The following is a 20,520-nucleotide window of genomic DNA, read 5'->3' as shown; positions in this document are numbered from 1 at the left end:
AAAAAAAAACACACACACACACACACAAAACAAACTTTTATGTAAAGAGAAATTGAAATTTTCATTCCCTGGTCTTTGAATTTCTTTAGTTCACAACAAACCCTTTCTTATTAAATAATTATTGGTAAATCAATTACATTTATTTGGAACCCTAGTTTAATGACACATCATTTCGACATCAAGAAGAATACATTAACACAATAACCAGAGTACAACAAAGACTAATAATAGGCTGTGTGTCTCTTTATTGGCCAGAGCCTTAGAGACCTTATTATTTAATAGAGTTGTCATAATGAGGAAACTGAGGACAAGTAAGTGGTTGGCTTATGCTGGTTCATAGAGTTGCTTACTAATAGAGCTGAGCCTAGAATTAAAGTCACCCAAACTTCCAGATCATTAATATATTTGCTACAGGTTATCAAAAATCGCTGCTGAGTAGACACCATGCCAAAAATAATAAAATAACTGCCTTTCCTCATCTTTACATTGTTTTCTTTTTTTTTTTTTTTCAGGTATTGCTGTGCTTTACTTACATCTTTATGATGTATTTGGGGACCCTGCCTACCTACAGTTAGCACATGGCTATGTAAAGCAAAGTCTGAACTGCTTAACCAAGCGCTCCATCACCTTCCTTTGCGGGGATGCAGGCCCCCTGGCAGTGGCCGCTGTGCTGTATCACAAGATGAACAATGAGAAGCAGGCAGAAGATTGCATCACGCGGTAATCGTGTTTCTATATGAGGATTATTTTCTAGACATCATTATGCATTAATTCTGCATGTGTTAACAAAAGAACATTCTAGTGAGTTTACTTTTCTCTTAGCAGATAAATCTCACTGCTGTCATTTGATCAATTGTCATATTCCTGTGTTGTAGTTAAGGAACAACGATTATAATCCCTATTTTAGTGCAAGATAAAAGACACTGTCATGTTCCAGATTAAACATCAGTTCAATAATGTAAATGAGATCAAAAGCCTTAACATATGATTACTAATCCAAAGTGCTGTCCAAGATCTGTAATTCAAGGAAATGCAGTTCAATTCCTACAGGTGGGCTGGGAGAGTCCTTCTAAGGGACCACAGACTGATTCAAAACGGCCTTTCTTAGAGGCAATGACATGCACATCCTGATTTTCATTTTGGTATAAATTATGGTGGTCCACTAGAAGCTGGTGAATTATGAAGAATTATTAAATGTTTGTACTAATAGACTTTAATTGTTGCCTTACCAGAGTTTATGAAGCACTCTTTCGGAGTTCTAAGAACCCTGGCTGCCGTGCGACTCTGCATGCATCGCTCTTAGGCTCCACTGCGCATGCTAACACTCCAGCAACGTTTTAACCAGTGACTGTCCCTGAGTTGACCATGGTGTTTGATTCCCACTATTCTTTCTTATAGATTACTGTTAGGATGGCATTACCATCACCAATTTAGTTTGTCTAGGATCCGTTGGCTAATCTTATACTGTTTGCTGGTGTATATTTAAACAACAGGCTTTTTGGACTTTTTAAGATATCATAGTGCTGTATTCAAAAAAGGAATGATTTATACCCCTGTTGTTTAGGCGTGTGTGTGTGTGTGTGTGTATGTATGTGTATGCATATCTCCCTTCTCTCCCAATTTTTTCCCATACAGTGATATTTTCTTATTGTAACTAACTTTTTCCACTGGAAAGTGTAACAAAAAGAAGGGGTGGGAGTCTTTTGCTCCACCCAAAATGATTTGGGAATCATTATATTAGATCATTTTCTGAATTGACATATACTTCAAAACACCTTTTTTTAAATACATGCCTATGCTACATTTCTTAGGGGCTAGACATTACATAGTATAACTTTAAAAACACATTACTTAGTGTGTCTAGAGGAAAAAAACTGAACATTCCACTCCAGAGCTGAGAAGCTTTTAATATAAAACCTGTCACCAAGCTCGACCAAAATGAAAGATGAAACAAAACAGTGATTTCCCCCAAAGTTTAATTAAAGTGTGTTCCTTCCATAGTAGCTGACTTGCATAAGACTTAACCAATACAAAAACTGTTCCATACTCACCTAAATTTGAAACACAGAGACTACCTTTTAATTTTTTTTTACATAGCTGATGTTTAAAGCCATCAGCCAACAACTGCTTTAGAGGTCCACAAGATACTCTCATTCAGTGAATCACTTGTTAAGTACCATCAGATAAATTGTAGTGCTCCCAATATTCTATATATAATGCCAGCCTTTCCATAATACGTGCAGCCACATTTTAATAGTTTGCTATGTGAGAAATGTTAATGTGTTCAATGAGACCAAGATTCATAGATTCAAACAGATGGGAATTTGTATCAAAGCACTAATTAAACAAAATTAAATATGTGTCTTTACCGGCTGCTTAGATTCTTCTGTAGCTTGTATACCTGGGGACAACACACCAACTCTAGGGAGCAGCACTTGCCAATGTTAACTCACCTATACAACCCTCTTCTTCATGAAATCTTGAGGACCTATTCTAACACACTCTTTGGGAAATGGTACAATATCAATATTAGTGTATTAAAATGCTCGTAAGAGTATGCTAAGATTTTTGTTGTTTTTGGTATATTGGTACCAAGGGTGTTGTTGTCATTTACCTTTTTAAATTTTGACATTTCGACAGTATTTATAGCCAGTAGGCTTGTTAAGGTTAAAAATATAGTATGTGAATATAATAGGAAAATACACTATTTGTGGCTATAGCTTTGATTTTTTCAGATTTTTTATTTTATACAAAACAGAAAAAGAATGACTTGGAATGATTTGTAAGTTACGGAGTTTGCTTTATCTTTTCAAAGGAAAAATCTAGAAATTTGACTTAATTTCAAGAAATCCAAAATTATTTAATATCAGTTATTTAGTAAACCTCCTTTAACTTTTTACTAAACCCTTTTTCTCATTTTACAGACCTTTTGAGATCCCACGTTCACATTCTCTGTGTACTGCCTTTGTTGTGCTTCATTGCCAACATCATGTTCTAGCTAGCTTGCTTTTTCTACATTTTCTTAATGTAATGTTCTTTCAAAAGCATAATTTTTAAGTTTTAGAGACCAGACAGTCCTTTGAGATCATCAAAAGTCTAATCCTTACAGAAATTGAAATCCAAGGAAATCAGTGTTTCCCTATAGTACATATTCTTAACCTTGGGCCTCTGAGAATCTTAGGGTTTCTGGCAGTGTATAAAACCCCCAAATTATATTCAAGGAGGGAGCATTTGTGCTTTTCTTAAAGGGATCTATAACTCCCCAAAAGGAGGGTGTGTGTGTGTATGTTCATGTTCAAATTGTCCTACAAATGGCTTCGGGGTGGAGGGGAGGACAATACATTGCATTAATTTGTTCTACTGCCTGATACGTATCAGATCTGTTTTCATCCCACCCACTTCTACACATCGGTGCCACAACATGAATAAAGTGTGTTGCCTGTTCCCAATTAGATGGCTAACCTAACATTTATAGTGCTTTGGGGCCAGTACTTAGAATGATGAAGCGCTCTGGCTTTCTGGTCCAATATATAACCTCCCTTCTTGTAGTGTGACGAGTCAGTAATGGACATCTTTTTTCTTTTAATAAGCAGAAAAGGGATTTAAAAATATTTATTGTGGTAAAATATACATAACATAAAATTTGCAATTTAACCATTTTTAAATGTACAGTTCATTGGCATTAATGATATTCACAGTGTTGTACAACCATCAGTACTATTTATTTTCAAAAAATGTTTTATTACTCCAACAGAAACTCTGTACCCATTAAAAAGTAATTCCCCATGCCCCCATACCATCATCCCCTGGTAATCTATATTCTACTTTTTCTATGAATTTGCTTATTTTAGGTATTTTATATAAGTGGAATTATACATTTGTTCTTTTGTGTCTGGCTTACTCCATTTAGCATAGTGTCTTCAAGGTTTATCTACGTTATAGAATGTATCAAAACTTCGTTCCTTTCAATGACTGAATAATATTCCATTGTATGTATATACCACATTTCTTTTTTATCTCAGAAAAGGAATTTTTAAAAGGCTATTTAGTAGGTTCTGGAGAAGGAAGCCTGGCGCCTATATAGCCAGTGTGGGGCTGTGAGTGCTATGGGGGCTTTGGAATTCCAGCTGCACTCCCTACTGTGTGATCTTGGGTAAACTACTCTAAACCTTAGTCTCTCATTTGTAACATAGAGATAAGGAATGTTGTGCAGATTATTTATTTGAGATAATTGATGGAAATCACTTAGCATAAATTATGGCACCTAAACTGAAAAAGTGCTTATAAATGTTACCTATTATTATGGCTTGTAAAAATCATTGCTTATGCTTCTACTTTCTTTTTTTGTTATTATACTTTGAGTTCCGGGGTACATGTGTAGAATATGCAGGTTTGTTACACAGGTATACACGTGCCATGGTGGTTTGCTGCACCAATCAACCTGTCATCTACCTTAAGTATTTCTCCTAATGCTATCCCTCCCCTAGTCTCCCACCCCCTGACAGGCCCCGGTGTGTGATGTTCCCCTCCCCGTGTCCATGTATTCTCATTGTTCACTTAATGAGTGAGAACATGTGGTGTTTGGTTTTCTGTTCTTGTGTTAGTTTGCTGAGAATGATGGGTTTTAGCTTCATCCATGTCCCTGCAAAGGACATGAACTCATCCTTTTTTATGGCTGCATAGTATTCCATGTTGTATATGTGCTACATTTTCTTTATCCAGTCTATCTTTGATGGACATTTGGGTTGGTTCCATGTCTTCGCTATTGTGAACAGTATTGCAATAAACATACGTGTGCATTTGTCTTTGTAGTAGAATAAGTTATAATCCTTTGGGTATATACGCAGTAATGGAATTGCTGGTCAAATAGTATTTCTGGCTCTAGATCCTTGAGGAATTGCCACACTGTCTTCCACAATGGTTGAACTAATTTACACTCCTACCAACAGTGTAAAAGCATTACTATTTCTCCACATTCTATCCAGCATCTGTTGTTTCCTGACTTTTTAATGATTGCCATTCTAACTGGCATGAGATGGTATCGCATTGTGGTTTTGATTTGCATTTCTCTAATGACCAGTGATGATGAGCTTTTTTTCATATGTTTGTTGGCCACATAAATGTCTTCTTTTGAGAAGTATCTGTTTATACCTTTTGCCCACTTTTTGATGGAGTTATGTTTTTTTTCTTGTAAATTTCTATATTCTGGATATTAGCCCTTTGTCAGATGGATAGATTGCAAAAATTTTCTCCCATTCTGTAGGTTGCACGTTGACTCTGATGATAGTTTCTTCTGATATTCAGAAGCTCTTTAGTTTAATTAGATCCCATGTGTCAATTTTGGCTTTTGTTGCCATTGCTTTTGGTGTTTTAGTCATGAAGTCTTTACACATGCCTATGTCCTGAATGGTATTGCCTAGGTTGTCTTCTAGTGTTTTTATGGTTTTAGGCCTTACATTTAAGTCTTTAATCCATCTTGAGTTAATTTTTGTGTAAAGTATAAGGAAGAGGTCCAGTTTCAGTTTTCTGCGTATGGCTGGCCAGTTATCCCAGCACCATTTATTAAGTAGGGAATCCTTTCCCCGTTGCTTATTTTTGTCAGGTTTGTCAAAGATCAGATGGCTGTACGTGTGTGGTGTTATTTCTGAGGCCTCTGTTCTGTTCTATTGGTCTATATATCTGTTTTGGTACCAGTACCATGCTGTTTTGGTTAATGTAGCCTTGTAGTATAGTTTGAAGTCAGGTAGCATGATGCATCCAGCCTTGTTCTTTTTGCTTAGGATTCTTTTGGCTATGCAGGCTCTTTTTTGGTTCCATATGAAATTTAAACTAGTTTTTTCTAATTCTGTGAAGAAAGTCAGTGGTAGCTTAATGGGGATAGCATTGAATCTATAAATTACTTTGGGCAGTATGGTCATTTCCCAATATTGATTCTTCCTATCCATGAGCATGGAATGTTTTTCCATTTGTTTGTGTCCTCTCTTATTTCCTTGAGCAGTGGTTTGTAGTCCTCCTTGAAGAGGTCCTTCACATCCCTTGTAAGTTGTAGTCCCAGGTATTTTATTCTCTTTGTAACAATTGTGCATGGGAGTTCACCCATGATTTGGCTCTTTGTCTATTATTAGCGTATAGGAATGCTTGTGATTTTTGCACATTGATTTTGTATCCTGAGACTTTGCTTATCACCTTAAGGAGACCTTGGGCTGAGATGAAGGGGTTTTCTAAATATACAATCATGTCGTCTGCAAACAGAGACAATTTGACTTCCTCTGTTCCTATCTGAGTACCCTTTATTTCTTTCTCTTGCCTGATTGCCCTGGGCAGAACTTCCAATACTATGTTGAATAGGAGTGGTGAAAGAGGGCATCCTTGTTTTGTGCTGGTTTTCCAAGGGACTGCTTCCAGTTTTTGCCCATTCAGTATGATATTGGCTGTGGGCTTGTCATAAATAGCTCTTACTATTTTGAGATACATTCCATCAATACCTAGTTTATTGAGAGTTTTTAGCATGAAGGGCTGTTGAATTTTGTGGAAGGCCTTTTCTGCATCTATTGAGATAGTCATGTGGTTTTTGTCTTTGGTTCTGTTTATGTGATGGATTACATTTATTGATTTGTGTATGTTGAACCAGCCTTGCATCCCAGGGATGAAGCTGACTTGATCATGGTGGATAAGCTTTTTGATGTGCTCCTGGATTCGGTTTGCCAGTATTTTACTGAGGATTTTCATATTGATGTTTTTCAGGGATATTGGCCTGAAATTTTCTTTTTTTGTTGTGTCTTTGCCAGGTTTTGGTATCAGGATGATGCCTCATAAAATGAGTTAGGGAGGAGTCCCTTTTTTCCTATTGTTTGGAATAGTTTCAGAAGGAATGGTACCAGCTCCTCCTTGTACCTCTGGTAGAATTCGGCTGTGAATCTGTCTGGTCCTGGACTTTTTTTGGTTGGTAGGCTATTAATTACTGCCTCAATTTCAGAACTTGTTATTGGTCTATTCAGGGATTCAACTTCTTCCTGGTTTAGTCTTGGGAGGGTGTATGTGTCAAGGAATTTATCCATTTCTTCTAGATTTTCTAGTTTATCTGCATAGAGATGTTTATAGTATTCTCTGATGGTAGTTTGTATTCCTGTGGGATCAGTGATGATATCCCCATTTATCATTTTTTATTGTGCCTATTTGATTCTTCTCTCTTTTCTTCTTTATTAGTCTGGCTAGTGGTCCATCTATTTTATTGATCTTTTCAAAAAACCAATTCTGGGATTCACTGATTTTTTTTTTAAGGGTTTTTCATGTCTTTATCTCCTTCAGTTCTGCTCTCATCTTACTTATTTCTTGTCTTCTGCTAGCTTTTGAATTTGTTTGCTCTTGCTTCTCTAGTTCTTTTAATTGTGATGTTAAGGTGTCGATTTTAGATCTTTCCTTCTTTCTCTTGTGGGCATTTAGTGCTGTCAATTTCCCTCTAAATGCTGCTTTAGCTGTATCCCAGAGATTCTGGTACATTGTGTCTTTGTTTTCATTGGTTTCAAAGAACTTATTTATTTCTGCCTTAATTTCGTTATTTACCCAGTAGTCATTCAGGAGCAGGTTGTTTAGTTTCCGTGTAGTTGAGCAGGTTGTTTAGTTTCCGTGTAGTTATGCAGTTTTGAGTGAGTTTCTTGATCCTGAGTTCTAATTTGATTGCACTATGGCCTGAGAGACTGTTATGATTTCCATTCTTTTCCATTTGCTGAGGAGTGTTTTACTTCCAATTATGAGGTCAAGTTTAGAATAAGTGTGATGTGGTGCTGAGAAGAATGTACATTCTGTTGATTTGGGGTGGAGAGTTTTATAGATGTCTATTAGGTCTGCTTGGTCCAGAGCTGAGTTTAAGTCCTGAATATCCTTGTTAATTTTCTGCTTGTTGATCTGTCTAATATTGACAGTGGGGTGTTAAAGTCTCCCACTATTATTGTGTGGGAGTCTAAGTCTCTTTATAGGTCTCTAAGAACTTGCTTTATGAATCTGGGTGCTCCTGTACTGGGTGCATATACATTTAGGATATTCAGCTCTTCTTGTTGCATTGATCCCTTTACCATTATGTAATGGCCTTCTTTGTCTCTTTTGATCTTTGTTGGTTTAAAGTCTGTTTTATCAGAGACTAGGATTGCAACCCCTGCTTTTTTTTTTGCTTTCCATTTGCTTGGTCAATATGCCTCCATCCCTTTATTTTGAGCCTATGTGTGTCTTTGCACATGAGCTGGGTCTCCTGAATACAGCATACCTATGGGTCTTGACTCTGTATCCAATTTGCCAGTCTGTGTATTTTAATTGGGGCATTTAGCTCATTTACATTTAAGGTTAATATTGTTATGTGTGAATTTGATCCTGTCATTATGATATAGCTGGTTATTTTGCCCACTAGTTGATGCAGTTTCTTCATAGTGTCAATGGTCTTTACAATTTGGTATGTTTTTGCAGTAGCTGGTACAAGTTGTTCCTTTCCATGTTGAGTGCTTCCTTCAGGAGCTCTTGTAAGGCAGGCCTGGTGATGACAAAATCTCTCAGCATTTGCTTGTCTGTAAAGGATTTTATTTCTCCTTTGCTTATAAGCTTAGTTTGGCTGGATGTAAAATTCTAGGTTGAAAATTCTTTTAAGAATGTTGAATATTGGCCCCCACTGTCTTCTGGCTTCTGGGGTTTCTGCATAGAGATCCACTGTTAGTCTGATGGGCTTCCCTTTGTGGGTAACCCGACCTTTCTCACTGGCTGCCCTTAACACTTTTTCCTTCATTTCAGCCTTGGTGAATCTGACGATTATGCGTCTTTGGGTTGCTCTTCTCAAGGAGTATCTTTGTGGTGCTTTCTGTTTCCTGAATGTGAATGTTGGCCTGTCTTGCTAGGTTGGGGAAGTTCTCCCGGATAATATCCTGAAGAGTGTTTCCAACTTGGTTGCATTCTCCCCGTCGCTTTCAGGTACACCAAATGTAGGTTTGATCTTTTCACATAGTCCGTTATTTCTTGGAGGCTTTCGTTCCTTTTTATTCTTTTTTCTCTAACCTTGTCTTCATGCTTTATTTCATCAAATTGATCTTCAATCTCTGATATCCTTTCTTCTGCTTGATCAATTTGGCCATTGATACTTGTGTATGCTTCACAAAGCTCTCGTGCTGTGTTTTTCAGCTCCATCAGGTTGTTTATGTTCTTCTCAAAACTGGTTATTCTAGTTAGCAATTCCTCTAACCTTTTTTCAAGGGTCTTAACTTCCGTGCATTTGGTTAGAACATGCTCCTTTAGCTCAGGGGAGTTTGTTATTACCCACCTTCTGAAGCCTACTTCGGTCAATTTGTCAAATTCATTCTCCACCCAGTTTTGTTCCCTTGCTGGCAAGGAGTTGTGATCCTTTGGAGGAGAAGCAGCATTCTGGTTTTTGGAATTTTCAGCCTTTTTGCACTGGTTTCTCCCCATCCTCGTGGATTTATCTACCTTTGGTCTTTGACGTTGGTGAACTTCAGATGGGGTTTCTGAGTGGATGTCCTTTTTGTTGATATTGATCACCAGTGGTGCCTCCAGAACAGCAAAGATTGCTGCCTCTTTCTTCCTTTGGAAGCTTTGTCCCAGAGGGGCACCCGCCAGATGCCAGCCAGAGCTCACTTGTATGAGGTGTCTGTCGACCCCTGCTGGGAGGTATCTCCCAGTCAGGAGGCAGGGGGGCAGGGACTCACTTGAGGAGACAGTCTGTCCCTCAGCAGAGCTCGAGCACTGTGCTGGGAGATCCACTGCTCTCTTCAGAGCCGGCACGCAGGAATGTTTAAGTCTGCTAACGTTGTGCCCACAGCCACCCCTTCCCCCAGGTGCTCTGTCCTAGGGAGATAGGGGTTTTATCTATAAGCCCCTGACTGGGGCTGCTGCCTTTTTTTCAGAAATGCCCTGCCCAGACACTGGACATCTGTTTTTAAAGTTACAAACCTTTTGATAATACAAGGCCAAAAACTCTCCCCAGTAACACCCTGAGGAAGTACTTTGAGGAGAGGAACAGAACTATCCTGTTTGTGTGTCTTCATTCTTCTTTCAGTGACATTTCAGTGACTTGGCTATCTCTTCTAAAGATGGGTTGCATTAATATCAACGTATCAAAACAAATAAATGAAGCTGCAACAAAGTGCTTGTTAGTTTGAGAGTTTCTGAAAACACATAAAATAACCATTACGATTTATCAGTGATATCATTTCTTTATTTTATCTTGAGAATATAGCATGTACAACTTGCAGTTAAGTCCTAGTAATCATCGAACCCAACTAATGAATTTTAGTGATTTGAATTCAAATCCAGAAAAAAAGGGATATACTTCCTTTATTACCCTAAACTGTATTGTTTTAATAAGATGCTCTGAGCAATACTGTATTTTAGATAAATATTTGAAAGGTATTTGCTACCTACTTTGAATGTTCCAAATGCAAATGTTTGGCTGCAAAGTAAATGGAATGCTAATTATATATCGCCACCTAGTGGTAATGTATGTCCTAACATCAGCAAAAAAGGAATGGAGTTAATGCCGTGGTTCAAATATTTTATTTCAGCTGGAATATCATTGGAATCAATGCAGTAATTCAGTGTAATACTTCCATAGAGCAGTGTGTGTTTAAAAAAAATTACAGTAATTTTTTTGCATAGTTCTTTCAATCTTTGCAAAAGTAAATCAAAAGTACTTTATATTGAAATTCTATATAATTTGACACATTTATATTAAAAATAGGTTCATATCAAAACTTGAGATATTCATTGTTTACTGTAACAGTTGAGTTTGTATCTAATAAACAGATTTTGTTTTCTTATGGCCCCAACGTTACTGAGCTCCCAGTTCTGGCATGAGAAAAAAAATTCTTAATAAATGTTTTTATTAAAAATTTAAAATTCTTATTAAAAAACTAAAAATTACTTTTAAAAATTAAGGGAGTGTGTGTGTGTAGATATATATGGTATCGAAGTAGAAAACAAAATGGTCCATAATTCTATCCATAAGCCCTATTGTTTTAAAAAGGTCAAAGTATACAAGAAAATGTATTAGAAGAAAAAGGAAAGAAACCTCTAGCCAAGTTTCTTGGTTATCTGTTTCTCAGTATATCTCTTCCTAAGATAACCACTGTTTCACTATGAATTGTTGCCTATATTTGTAGAAGAAAAAAATGGATGAGCCAGCATTTGCATATTTAACTAATTTGAGTTGCCTCAATTTGATGAGGAAATAATATGAAAAAGTTTAAACTGTTTCACTAACTGCAACTAGCCATGCTTTTTCAACCCCCACTTTCCTGCAGTTCCCTTAAAGACTCCTTCATAAGTTTCTCTCAGTCTTTCTTTCATAACTGTCAGCCACTTTCACTCACTAAAATCATCTCATTCTGCTTATTTAAAACCTATCCTCTTCATTTTAAATGTTTTCTCCCCCCTCACCACAAGCGTGTGGAAGTAGTGGAGAGGGAGATGGGAGAGGAAGATTGTTCTCTTTCATATCTGCCCTCCTTGCTGAGCTAGGATGTTTTCACTCACTGTATCTATAGCCTGGTGGTAACAATTGTTAGGTTTTTGTTTGCTTGGGATTTTGTTTGATTTTGTTTGTTTTTGTTGTACATATTGGTGGTCTGCAGAGATTGGCAGTAAAGGCTGTAAACCCCCTCAGCTCTACCCCTACCTTCTGAGTATGTTCAAATGAAAGCACAAGTGGGTGCCCAATTCTGCCAACTGTGCAAACACTTTAGGAAGAAGATACTCTTTAGACACACATACATACATACATACATACAGTCTCCTACCCTGTTTTTGTAGCTCACAGAAAGTCAGATTGCCCTCAAGCCCTTCTTAGACTTTATTCATCAAAGAGTGGGAAAGCCCGTACCATCTCCCAAACCTCCAGCCCATCTTTACCACTCACTCCACCAATGAAAAACCATTTTCTATCATTCCTTAATAATAACAAATTCTCTGGTGTAGATTTTGATAAAGTTCCTATATGAAAAAGAGGCACTTCAGTGCTGAGTACCTCTGAGTGTTGACTCCTGCTTAGAGTACTTCAAATACATCACTTTGGGGCGGGGGTTGGAGGGACCTGATGTTTGTTACTTCAAATGCTAATTAACCATCCCTAGTGTATAGACTGAAGTTAGATGACAGACATGCACAGGCACGGCACACTGCTTCTGCTTAACTACTTTAAAATTAAATTTCCATATAGATAAACACGATAATTTCTAAACTGGAAGGGACTATTTATTTCACAGATGAAAAATTTTAAGAACAAAGATTTAGTGTCGAAAGCTACCTGATAACATTTGTTAGGGCTAATGTCGTCTCATTACTACTTTCTTCCAGAGTTTCATTGGCTCTTTGTGCTAATATCATTTTGTTAAGTTTCACCAAAAATTAAAATGTTTTAACTTAAATGGGATCATATCAAATTTATAGGCTAATTTAGGGATGATTGAGATGCACTTCAAAATTTCATGTGACAAAAAATCTAAAATAGCAAGGACATTTTTCTTCCCTATCATATTTGCTGCCCACTCCCCTCCCCACATAAAGGGAACATTCTCAGAGGTCAAACTACCAAAGATGGTTACTGTCCTAAACTGACTTCCCTCTGTGATCTTCTCCCCTACTTGCTGGTTCCTGAGGCTTCCCCTTTTGGTCTCTGATGAAAAGGCTGGGGCTTTGATGACCCTGCTGTGCCATGTCTATGACTATACATGCATCTGGGGCCAGGTGATGTGGAGGACAGAGAAGTAAAGCAATGGGGGATTATAACCCCCTCCTAAGACTGCAGTTCCTCCAATCTGTGGTGAAATTTCCCTCCCTCAGAGTTTAGGCTCCCAGGGCTCCCCTTGTCTTCGCACCTGCTCCCAGCATGAGATTGCTTTGTAGCTTGGGGCACAGGAGAACTGAGAAAAGGAAAATAAAGAAAAATGGAGGGTTAACCCATTCTCTCTGATATTAGGAGTTCTCTTTGTTCAGACAGCACTAGAGGGCTTCTTCTGGGTCTCTATAAGCCTACTTGTGCCTACTTTTGGGTTTTGTGCTGTACTGAGTTCAGACCAGGGGAATACCAGAGAGAAAAAATGGTAAGCCCACCATTGGTTTGGTGCTACTTCAGATTCCTGTCCTCTTCCCCTTTTTGCATGTTACTGTTTGCTTTTCAGAGACCTCAAATAGCTGCTGTATCCTGTCCAGGTTCTAGAGCCACATTTTGAGGGAGACACAAGGTGCAGAGCATGCTTGCTCCATCTTACCTGAAACCAGAACTGAAAGTAACTTTTTCTGAGAAGCTCAACTGAGTCTATCCGTAGGGATTGAATGAACTATAATTCAGTGGGGTTCTATGCAAGTATTACAAAGAATGTGACTACTCTGTGCGCTGTTATGGAACCATTGTCAAGATGTATTGTTAAATAGCAAGCTGTAGAATATTTATACATATGTATATTTATGCTTATGTGCACATAAAATCTAGGAATACACACAAAAAAATGGTAACCATGGTGATTTCTGAGGAGAACTAGAAGGCTGGGAGACTGAGGAGATGGAGACCTGACTGACACCTCTTGTACTATTAATATTTTCATGTATTGGCCAGTTGCAGTGGCTCACACCTATAATCCCAGCACTTTGGGAGGCTGAGGCAGGCTGATGACCTGAGGTCGGGAATTGGAGACCAGCCTGACCAACATGGAGAAACCCCGTCTCTACTAAAAATACAAAATTAGCCAGGTGTGGTGGTGTGTACCTATAATCCCATCCCCTCGGGAGGCTGAGGTAGGAGAATCACTTAAACCTGGGAGGCGGAGGTTGCGGTGAGCCGAGATCACGCCATTGCACTCCAGCCTGGGCAAGAAGAGCGAAACTGTCTCAAAAAAAAAAAAAAAAATGTACATGTATTATTGACTGTGATAGATGAAACCTACTTCAAGTAGGCCTGGTGACACATTAAGAAATAAACCAAGGAAGGAGATGATGGGCCATTTGAGTGTTGGCTTAGTCCTTTCTCTGGGCTAAATGCCCTAAAAGCCAGCAGTTCTTGGCTTCTTTGACCCCAACTGCTAAAATACTCGCCTTAGGGCCTGCCTCCATGAGGAACTAGGGAGATTTCAGATAGCCTCAGCCATATGTTTGTATTCTTTCATTTTATGAATGTATTTGTCAGTTCCATTGTTAAGTGAAGAAATTTAATGGAGGGCTAATCTGTGAACCGTGACTGTTCTATAGATAGATATTATATATGTATAAATACATATTTCGTGTGCATGTATATTTTTTTCAATGTACCATTTTTAAGTATACACCAATACCTGGTTCCTTTCAAATTATTTGGGGCATGTATTTTTATTTTTAGGCTAATTCACCTAAATAAGATTGATCCTCATGCTCCAAATGAAATGCTCTATGGGCGAATAGGCTACATCTATGCTCTTCTTTTTGTCAATAAGAACTTTGGAGTGGAAAAGATTCCTCAAAGCCATATTCAGCAGGTACCACGTTTTTGTGTTTTTAGGAGTCTTTTTAGGATCCCATTTACTTACTATCTGCCTAAACTATTGTTTGTGTCTCTGTAGTTAGCACGTTCCATATAAAGGAAGGTGTATCTGGACCTCTAAAGGTTGGGCACAGTCCAAGACCAATAGCTTTCTACGGAGTGCTGTTGGAAACATTTCTGTCTCAAGAGTCAGAAGGCCAGTCTGCTCCATTTCAGAATTTAGAGGCCCTCTCCAAAGGGGATTAGAGCCAAATTTCACCTCCCAGATGGAGGATCTCCTTTGGTGGTTCCTAGAGGAGTTTGTGCTTTTCTTTGACAGGCGAACTCTTGTAAACTGTAATGCAAAGAGCTCAAGATCCTCTATGCCCTCCCCCTTCTAGGCTAAATACAGTCCCACACACTTCTCTGATGGAGAATTAAACTGTGCCTTTCCCTGGCTATAAGCTGGTGTCTAATTTGTCATGTTACCCAGTACCTCTTAGCAAAAAAGTCTTTACCTCCTCCAGGAAGATTTTTGTTCAGTTAACTTGTTATTTTTGTTGGTTTTCTCCCTGTAGATTTGTGAAACAATTTTAACCTCTGGAGAAAACCTAGCTAGGAAGAGAAACTTCACAGCAAAGTCTCCACTGATGTATGAATGGTACCAGGAATATTATGTAGGGGCTGCTCATGGCCTGGCTGGAATTTATTACTACCTGATGCAGGTAAGGAGTGATTATGGTGAAATTTTAAAATGTCCTTCCTGACCCATGTACTATCATGGGTGAGAAAACAGATATTCTAGTTCTAGTTTGTCATTCTGTCAACCACTGCATTACAGTACTCTCCTTGTAATTACTTGTCCTAGACAAACAAAACTAATGTTTACGAAGGTGCCTTTAAAAGTGTATAAACATTAAAGGCCCTGCGTTTTAAAATGATGTTTGATTTGCAGGTGATCGTGCTTGCCCACTTAGTGCCACTTGTGCAGACTAAAGTGTTTTGACTTATAATTCTGTATTAAGTGCCTCTGCTCTGCTCTTTCAGCCAGTGCTTTGAATTAAAACTATTATTTCACATTAAAAGGTACAACTGATTCCAACAAATTCCAGGAATAAGAACAAAATCAACAGAAAACAAATGAGCTCTTGTTGCCTAATGCTCACTTAGAGAGCAAAGCTGAGGAGACTTCTACTTACCTGAAAAACAGCTGAATATGCTCTGCCCTACAGTTCTTAGGATCTAATACTATTGGGGCACATCAACCAAAGTCAAATAGACTAAAGACAGATAGAATTTACTGCAGCAGACATAACTTGGGAGAGATCAGAAGAGGACTTCTCAGGAGAGCATCATTTTGGGAGACTTACAAAGCACTCCTTAAGGAGAAACTGGCACTTCTGAATAAGAATTCATGGCAAAGAAAATTGATTTTTAATGGCAGCAGAGGTACCCCTGTCACCTTCCCAAGGCACACTGTGGCATAAAGAAAAGTGTTTCATTAACGTGTTCAGCAGGAGTGCTTGGATATACATACTACCAGCTCTTTGAGTAGCTGGCTCTTATAATACAAGATCAGTGTTGGACCTGCCCTCTACCTATAAACAAACAAGGACAACAGAACTGAAAAACTCAAGATTATTATTATTTTTGAATGCAGAGTCACACATTGAGTGTTAGTGGCAATCAGAGACTAACTGGCGTATTTATCCTACACTTTTCAATTAGAGGTTATATAATTAGGATGTTGACATTTAGACTTAAATTTCTTTATTTTTCTGGTGCATGTCTTCCTCTCTATTCCCAGTAGTAAATGTAGATTCCTAAAAGTTTTCAGGAAAGAAGAGTCTTCTGAAGTTTCAAGGTTAGTTAGAATCAGACATATTAAAGGCCCTCTCCAAAGAGGATTAGACAGCCTTATCGAAATTTCATTGAAACAAATAATCAGGAGACATAGTTGGTTAGTGACTAGACAGCCTCATCAAACTTTCATTGAAACAAATAATCAGGAGACATACTCTGCCTCCTTGTGTTAGCTGTAGTAAGAAATCTGAAAACCCAAGTATTGATTTTTCCATTTGCAGGTTATCATCTCTTTGAAATGATTTAATTTTTAATCCTGAAAGTCTATTCTAGTAGGTATGCCTTCATCAACATAAAATAAAACATCATTATTTTTAGGCCATGTTAGGTAATTCCTGCAAGTTTGAGGAGAGTCCACTCATTCTACTGTAACACTCTGAGCTTAAATGCTATTCTTTGTATGAAATGAAATCTGCCTTCTAAGCAACTCAGTCCACTTTCAGAATCTTGTGGAAGTCGTATTGTCAGCATTGCTTTGACCCCACCACGACCGCCTCCTGCCTGTGCTTCACACCACTGCCCACCCCTCACCACCACATGCCCCACACCTTGCCTAGCGAAACAGCACTTTGAATCTGTTAAAGACATTAGCAGTCATTGAATTAAGAACAGGACCAAAAGGAGAAACTAAAATGTGTATCAAAAATGGTGGCTCATATGCTGTATGTCAGTATGTCCTATGGATCTGTACGTTGTTATGTCAAAATAATGTGGCATTTAGATCAGTCCTAAATCCTCTGCAAAAAGACTTCATCTAGAGGCATGCTGTAGTTTGGAATCTAGATTCCAGGTCTCTTAACTTGTTAGTATCCTTTTTCTATTGAAAATACCACCTATCTCTTCTCTAAATGTAATAACGAAAGTCATGCTTGGTTTGTCCAGTGCATCTTTTTATGACTTTTAAAGCTTGTTTTATATATTGAAACCATGGGAAACTTCTCTTACACTCACATTCATAGGCATTGACTTAGGAAAATTATTTATATGTATGTAGATAGCAATTAATATTGAAAAACAATATATACAAAATGCCGAGCACAGTGGCTCATGCCTGTTATCCCAGCACTTTGGGAGGCCGAGGTGGGCGGATCATCTGAGGTCAGGAATTCAAAACCAGCCTGGCCAACATGGTGAAACCCCGTCTTTACTAAAAACACAAAAATTAGCCAGGCGTGGTGACAGGCGTCTGTAATCCCAAGTACTTGGGAGGCTGAGACAGGACAATCACTTGAACCCGGGAGGTGGAGGTTGCAGGGAGCCAAGATCGCACCATTGCACTTCAGCCTGGGTGACAAGAGTGAAACTCCATCTCAAAAAAAAAAAAAAAAGAAAGAAAGAAAAACAATATATACAAAAGGCCCTAAGAGTTAACTGATAGCAATTTTACTTTGTCCCATTGTTTAAAATTTTTTAAATGAAATCACAAAAGCTTAAAATAAAGGCATCCAATAGGTGGAAAAATTGGATGAAATCCAAAACCTCTTAATGACCTTCCATTTCCCCTTAGCCATGCTTTTTTTCTGGTTTAAATATACTGAGACCTAGGAAGGTTTATTTGCTTCAGCAGAACTAATAATTTCCTTCTCATTTTTAGCCCAGCCTTCAAGTGAGCCAAGGGAAGTTACATAGTTTGGTCAAGCCCAGTGTAGACTACGTCTGCCAGCTGAAATTCCCTTCTGGCAATTACCCTCCATGTATAGGTGATAATCGAGATCTGCTTGTCCATTGGTGCCATGGCGCCCCTGGGGTAATCTACATGCTCATCCAGGCCTATAAGGTACTATGTGTATTTTTGAAATAAATTTTTTTAAATAACCAAAAATTTATAATTTAAAATTAGTTTTATCCTAATCCATAAAGGAACAATAAATAAATCTCTTGTGGGACCTAAGATCACTTTACTAAATGAATTATAATTCATTCTCACCATCTATCTGTACCATAGCAGCCATTGTTTCATATCCTACTTTTAACAACACTTAGGTTGCAATGAGATATTGTTTATGATCCAGCATATTATCTAGCAATTCCACTCCTAGGTGTGTACTCGAAAGAACCAAAACCAAGAATTCAAACAGATACTATACACCAGCATTCATAGCGGCATTATTTATAATTTCCACAGGTGAAAATGATCCAAATATTCATCAACAGATGAATTGATAAAATGTCATATATACAATGGAACATATCACAATGCAATGGATTATTATTCTGCTATTAAAAGAATGACTTTCTGATACATATTACAACATGGATGAACCTTGAAAACATGCTAAGTGAAATAAACAGATGTAAAAGGACAAATATTGTATGATTCCATTGTAGTGCATAAATAACACTAATAAAAAGCATGCCCTCACAGAACTGCAATCAACGCAGATTTTTAGTTGAGAAAAAAAAAGATATCTATGACCATTGGTGCCAAATCAACAAATTACAACTCTGCAGACTATCGCTGGGCACTGGCATCTCATAAATAAGCTTTTAGTGTATCATATTCTACATTTCAGAGAATTAGATATATTAATAATAGAAAAACTTTTTAAACTGCCTTATCCTACTTTTAAGAACACTTAGGTTGCAATGAGATATTAAAAATATCTACTCAGAATATTTCCTAAGTCTTTGATGAAGATATAGGAGGCAGTAAAAGATTGTAAAGGTCTATCTCTATTTTTCTGACTGCATATTTAATAAAGAACAGTTGTTCTTCTCCAGTGTGTAAAGAAACTTCCTAATAGTGAAGAGGACATCAGAGTTACAAAGAAGATAGCATGTGTTCTTTGGAAAGTCACTCATGATAAGAGTAAGTTGCAAGTTAAATAGTGCTGCTTCCTCAGTAACACCCACATAAACATACACACATGTGCAGAAAACTTAGACTGTACATGCCAAAGTCATGCACAGTTTTTTTTAAAGCCAAACTAGTCAATTTTAGTAATTGTCACTAGCAACATAACACATCCTTCTGTCACTAAATCCTTTACCCTTTCTTGCCAAGCCACCTCCCTCTTTCCTTCTTATCTATCAGGAAGGAATATCAATGGAACTTTCTTTTATATCCCGTATAATAAAATGTGTCCTTTGCCTCTGCAGGTATTCAGAGAGGAAAAGTATCTCTGTGATGCCTATCAGTGTGCTGATGTGATCTGGCAATATGGGTTGCTGAAGAAGGGATATGGGCTGTGCCACGGTTCTGCAGGGAATGCCTATGCCTTCCTGACACTCTACAACTTCACGCAGGACATGAAGTACCTGTATAGGGCCTGTAAGGTAGGAGTCAGAACCACCAAATAGAAAGCAGCTCGGTGGCTCACACCTGTAAATCTCAGCACTTTGGGAGGCCGAGGCAGGCGGATCACCTGAAGTCAGGAGTTCGAGACCAGCCTGGCTAACATGGTCTCTACTAAAATGACAAAAAATTAGCCAGGTGTGGTGGCAGGCGCCTATAATCCCAGCTACTTTGGAGCTTGAGGCACAAGAATCACTTGAACCCGGGAGGCAGAGTTTGCAGTGAGCCAAAATCACACCATTGTACTCCAGCCTGGGTGACAAGAGTGAAACTGTATCTCAAAAAAAAAAAAAAAAAGCAGGTCTCCCAGGAGGTTGTAGAAAGAGTTCTAGTTCATCTGATTTAATTCATTTATCCCTAAAACCATAGGTCTTGGATAACAAATACAGTTATTTAAGGAAAACCTTGAAAAGCCTTTCAATTAAATTAGCATTCCTTTAAAGGGACATAATTCTACTCAACAGCATTAATGGGAGAAAAAAATAAAGATGTAGGGTGATTTTGTGCCTTTCTTCTTGAATAACCTTGTAGATACGTGACTCAGACAGCTCATTAAATTCCTCCCATGCTGTGTACTCTCTTTCAAACCACCCTTTTCTCTGCATTAATCTCCTTTCTCTGATGTGAAGGTAGTGTTTGACTTTTCAGAGTAATTTGTATAGACAACCTCTTAACTTTTGGGGGTGTCTCTGGAAGAAATCACTATACTAATTTAACTTGGTCTCATTTTCAGTTTGCTGAATGGTGCTTAGAGTATGGAGAACATGGATGCAGAACACCAGACACCCCTTTCTCTCTCTTTGAAGGTATTTTGTACACTTTATTTATTTGTCCTATAATATCAGCATCTCCTTCTCTGCTTGGTAATTAATGTATTTAAGTT

At 38.0% G+C, this 20,520-nt stretch overlaps 1 protein-coding gene and 1 long non-coding RNA gene across 5 annotated transcripts in view; one reads left to right on the top strand and one right to left on the bottom strand.

The window, feature by feature from the left end:
- Positions 1–20,520, bottom strand: part of LOC134808005 (uncharacterized) — a 151,916-nt gene that overhangs the window by 12,619 nt on the left and 118,777 nt on the right. The window lies entirely within an intron of this gene.
- The window catches only part of LANCL1 (LanC like glutathione S-transferase 1), a 46,086-nt gene that overhangs the window by 21,470 nt on the left and 4,096 nt on the right, over positions 1–20,520 (top strand). For all 3 annotated transcript variants that reach the window (XM_009444197.4, XM_003309452.5, XM_003309451.6), the window contains exons 4-9: positions 513–720; positions 14,360–14,495; positions 15,058–15,204; positions 17,937–18,119; positions 19,442–19,618; positions 20,371–20,443. In XM_009444197.4, coding sequence (XP_009442472.3) covers positions 513–720; positions 14,360–14,495; positions 15,058–15,204; positions 17,937–18,119; positions 19,442–19,618; positions 20,371–20,443 — 924 coding nt within the window. The remainder of the gene's footprint in view (positions 1–512; positions 721–14,359; positions 14,496–15,057; positions 15,205–17,936; positions 18,120–19,441; positions 19,619–20,370; positions 20,444–20,520) is intronic.

Source organism: Pan troglodytes, chromosome 13 (assembly GCF_028858775.2).
Source record: "Pan troglodytes isolate AG18354 chromosome 13, NHGRI_mPanTro3-v2.0_pri, whole genome shotgun sequence".
In the NCBI taxonomy this organism is placed as follows: Eukaryota; Metazoa; Chordata; class Mammalia; order Primates; family Hominidae; genus Pan; species Pan troglodytes.
Note: the sequence above shows the minus strand (reverse complement) of the source record. Positions and strands in the feature narration are given on the sequence as shown.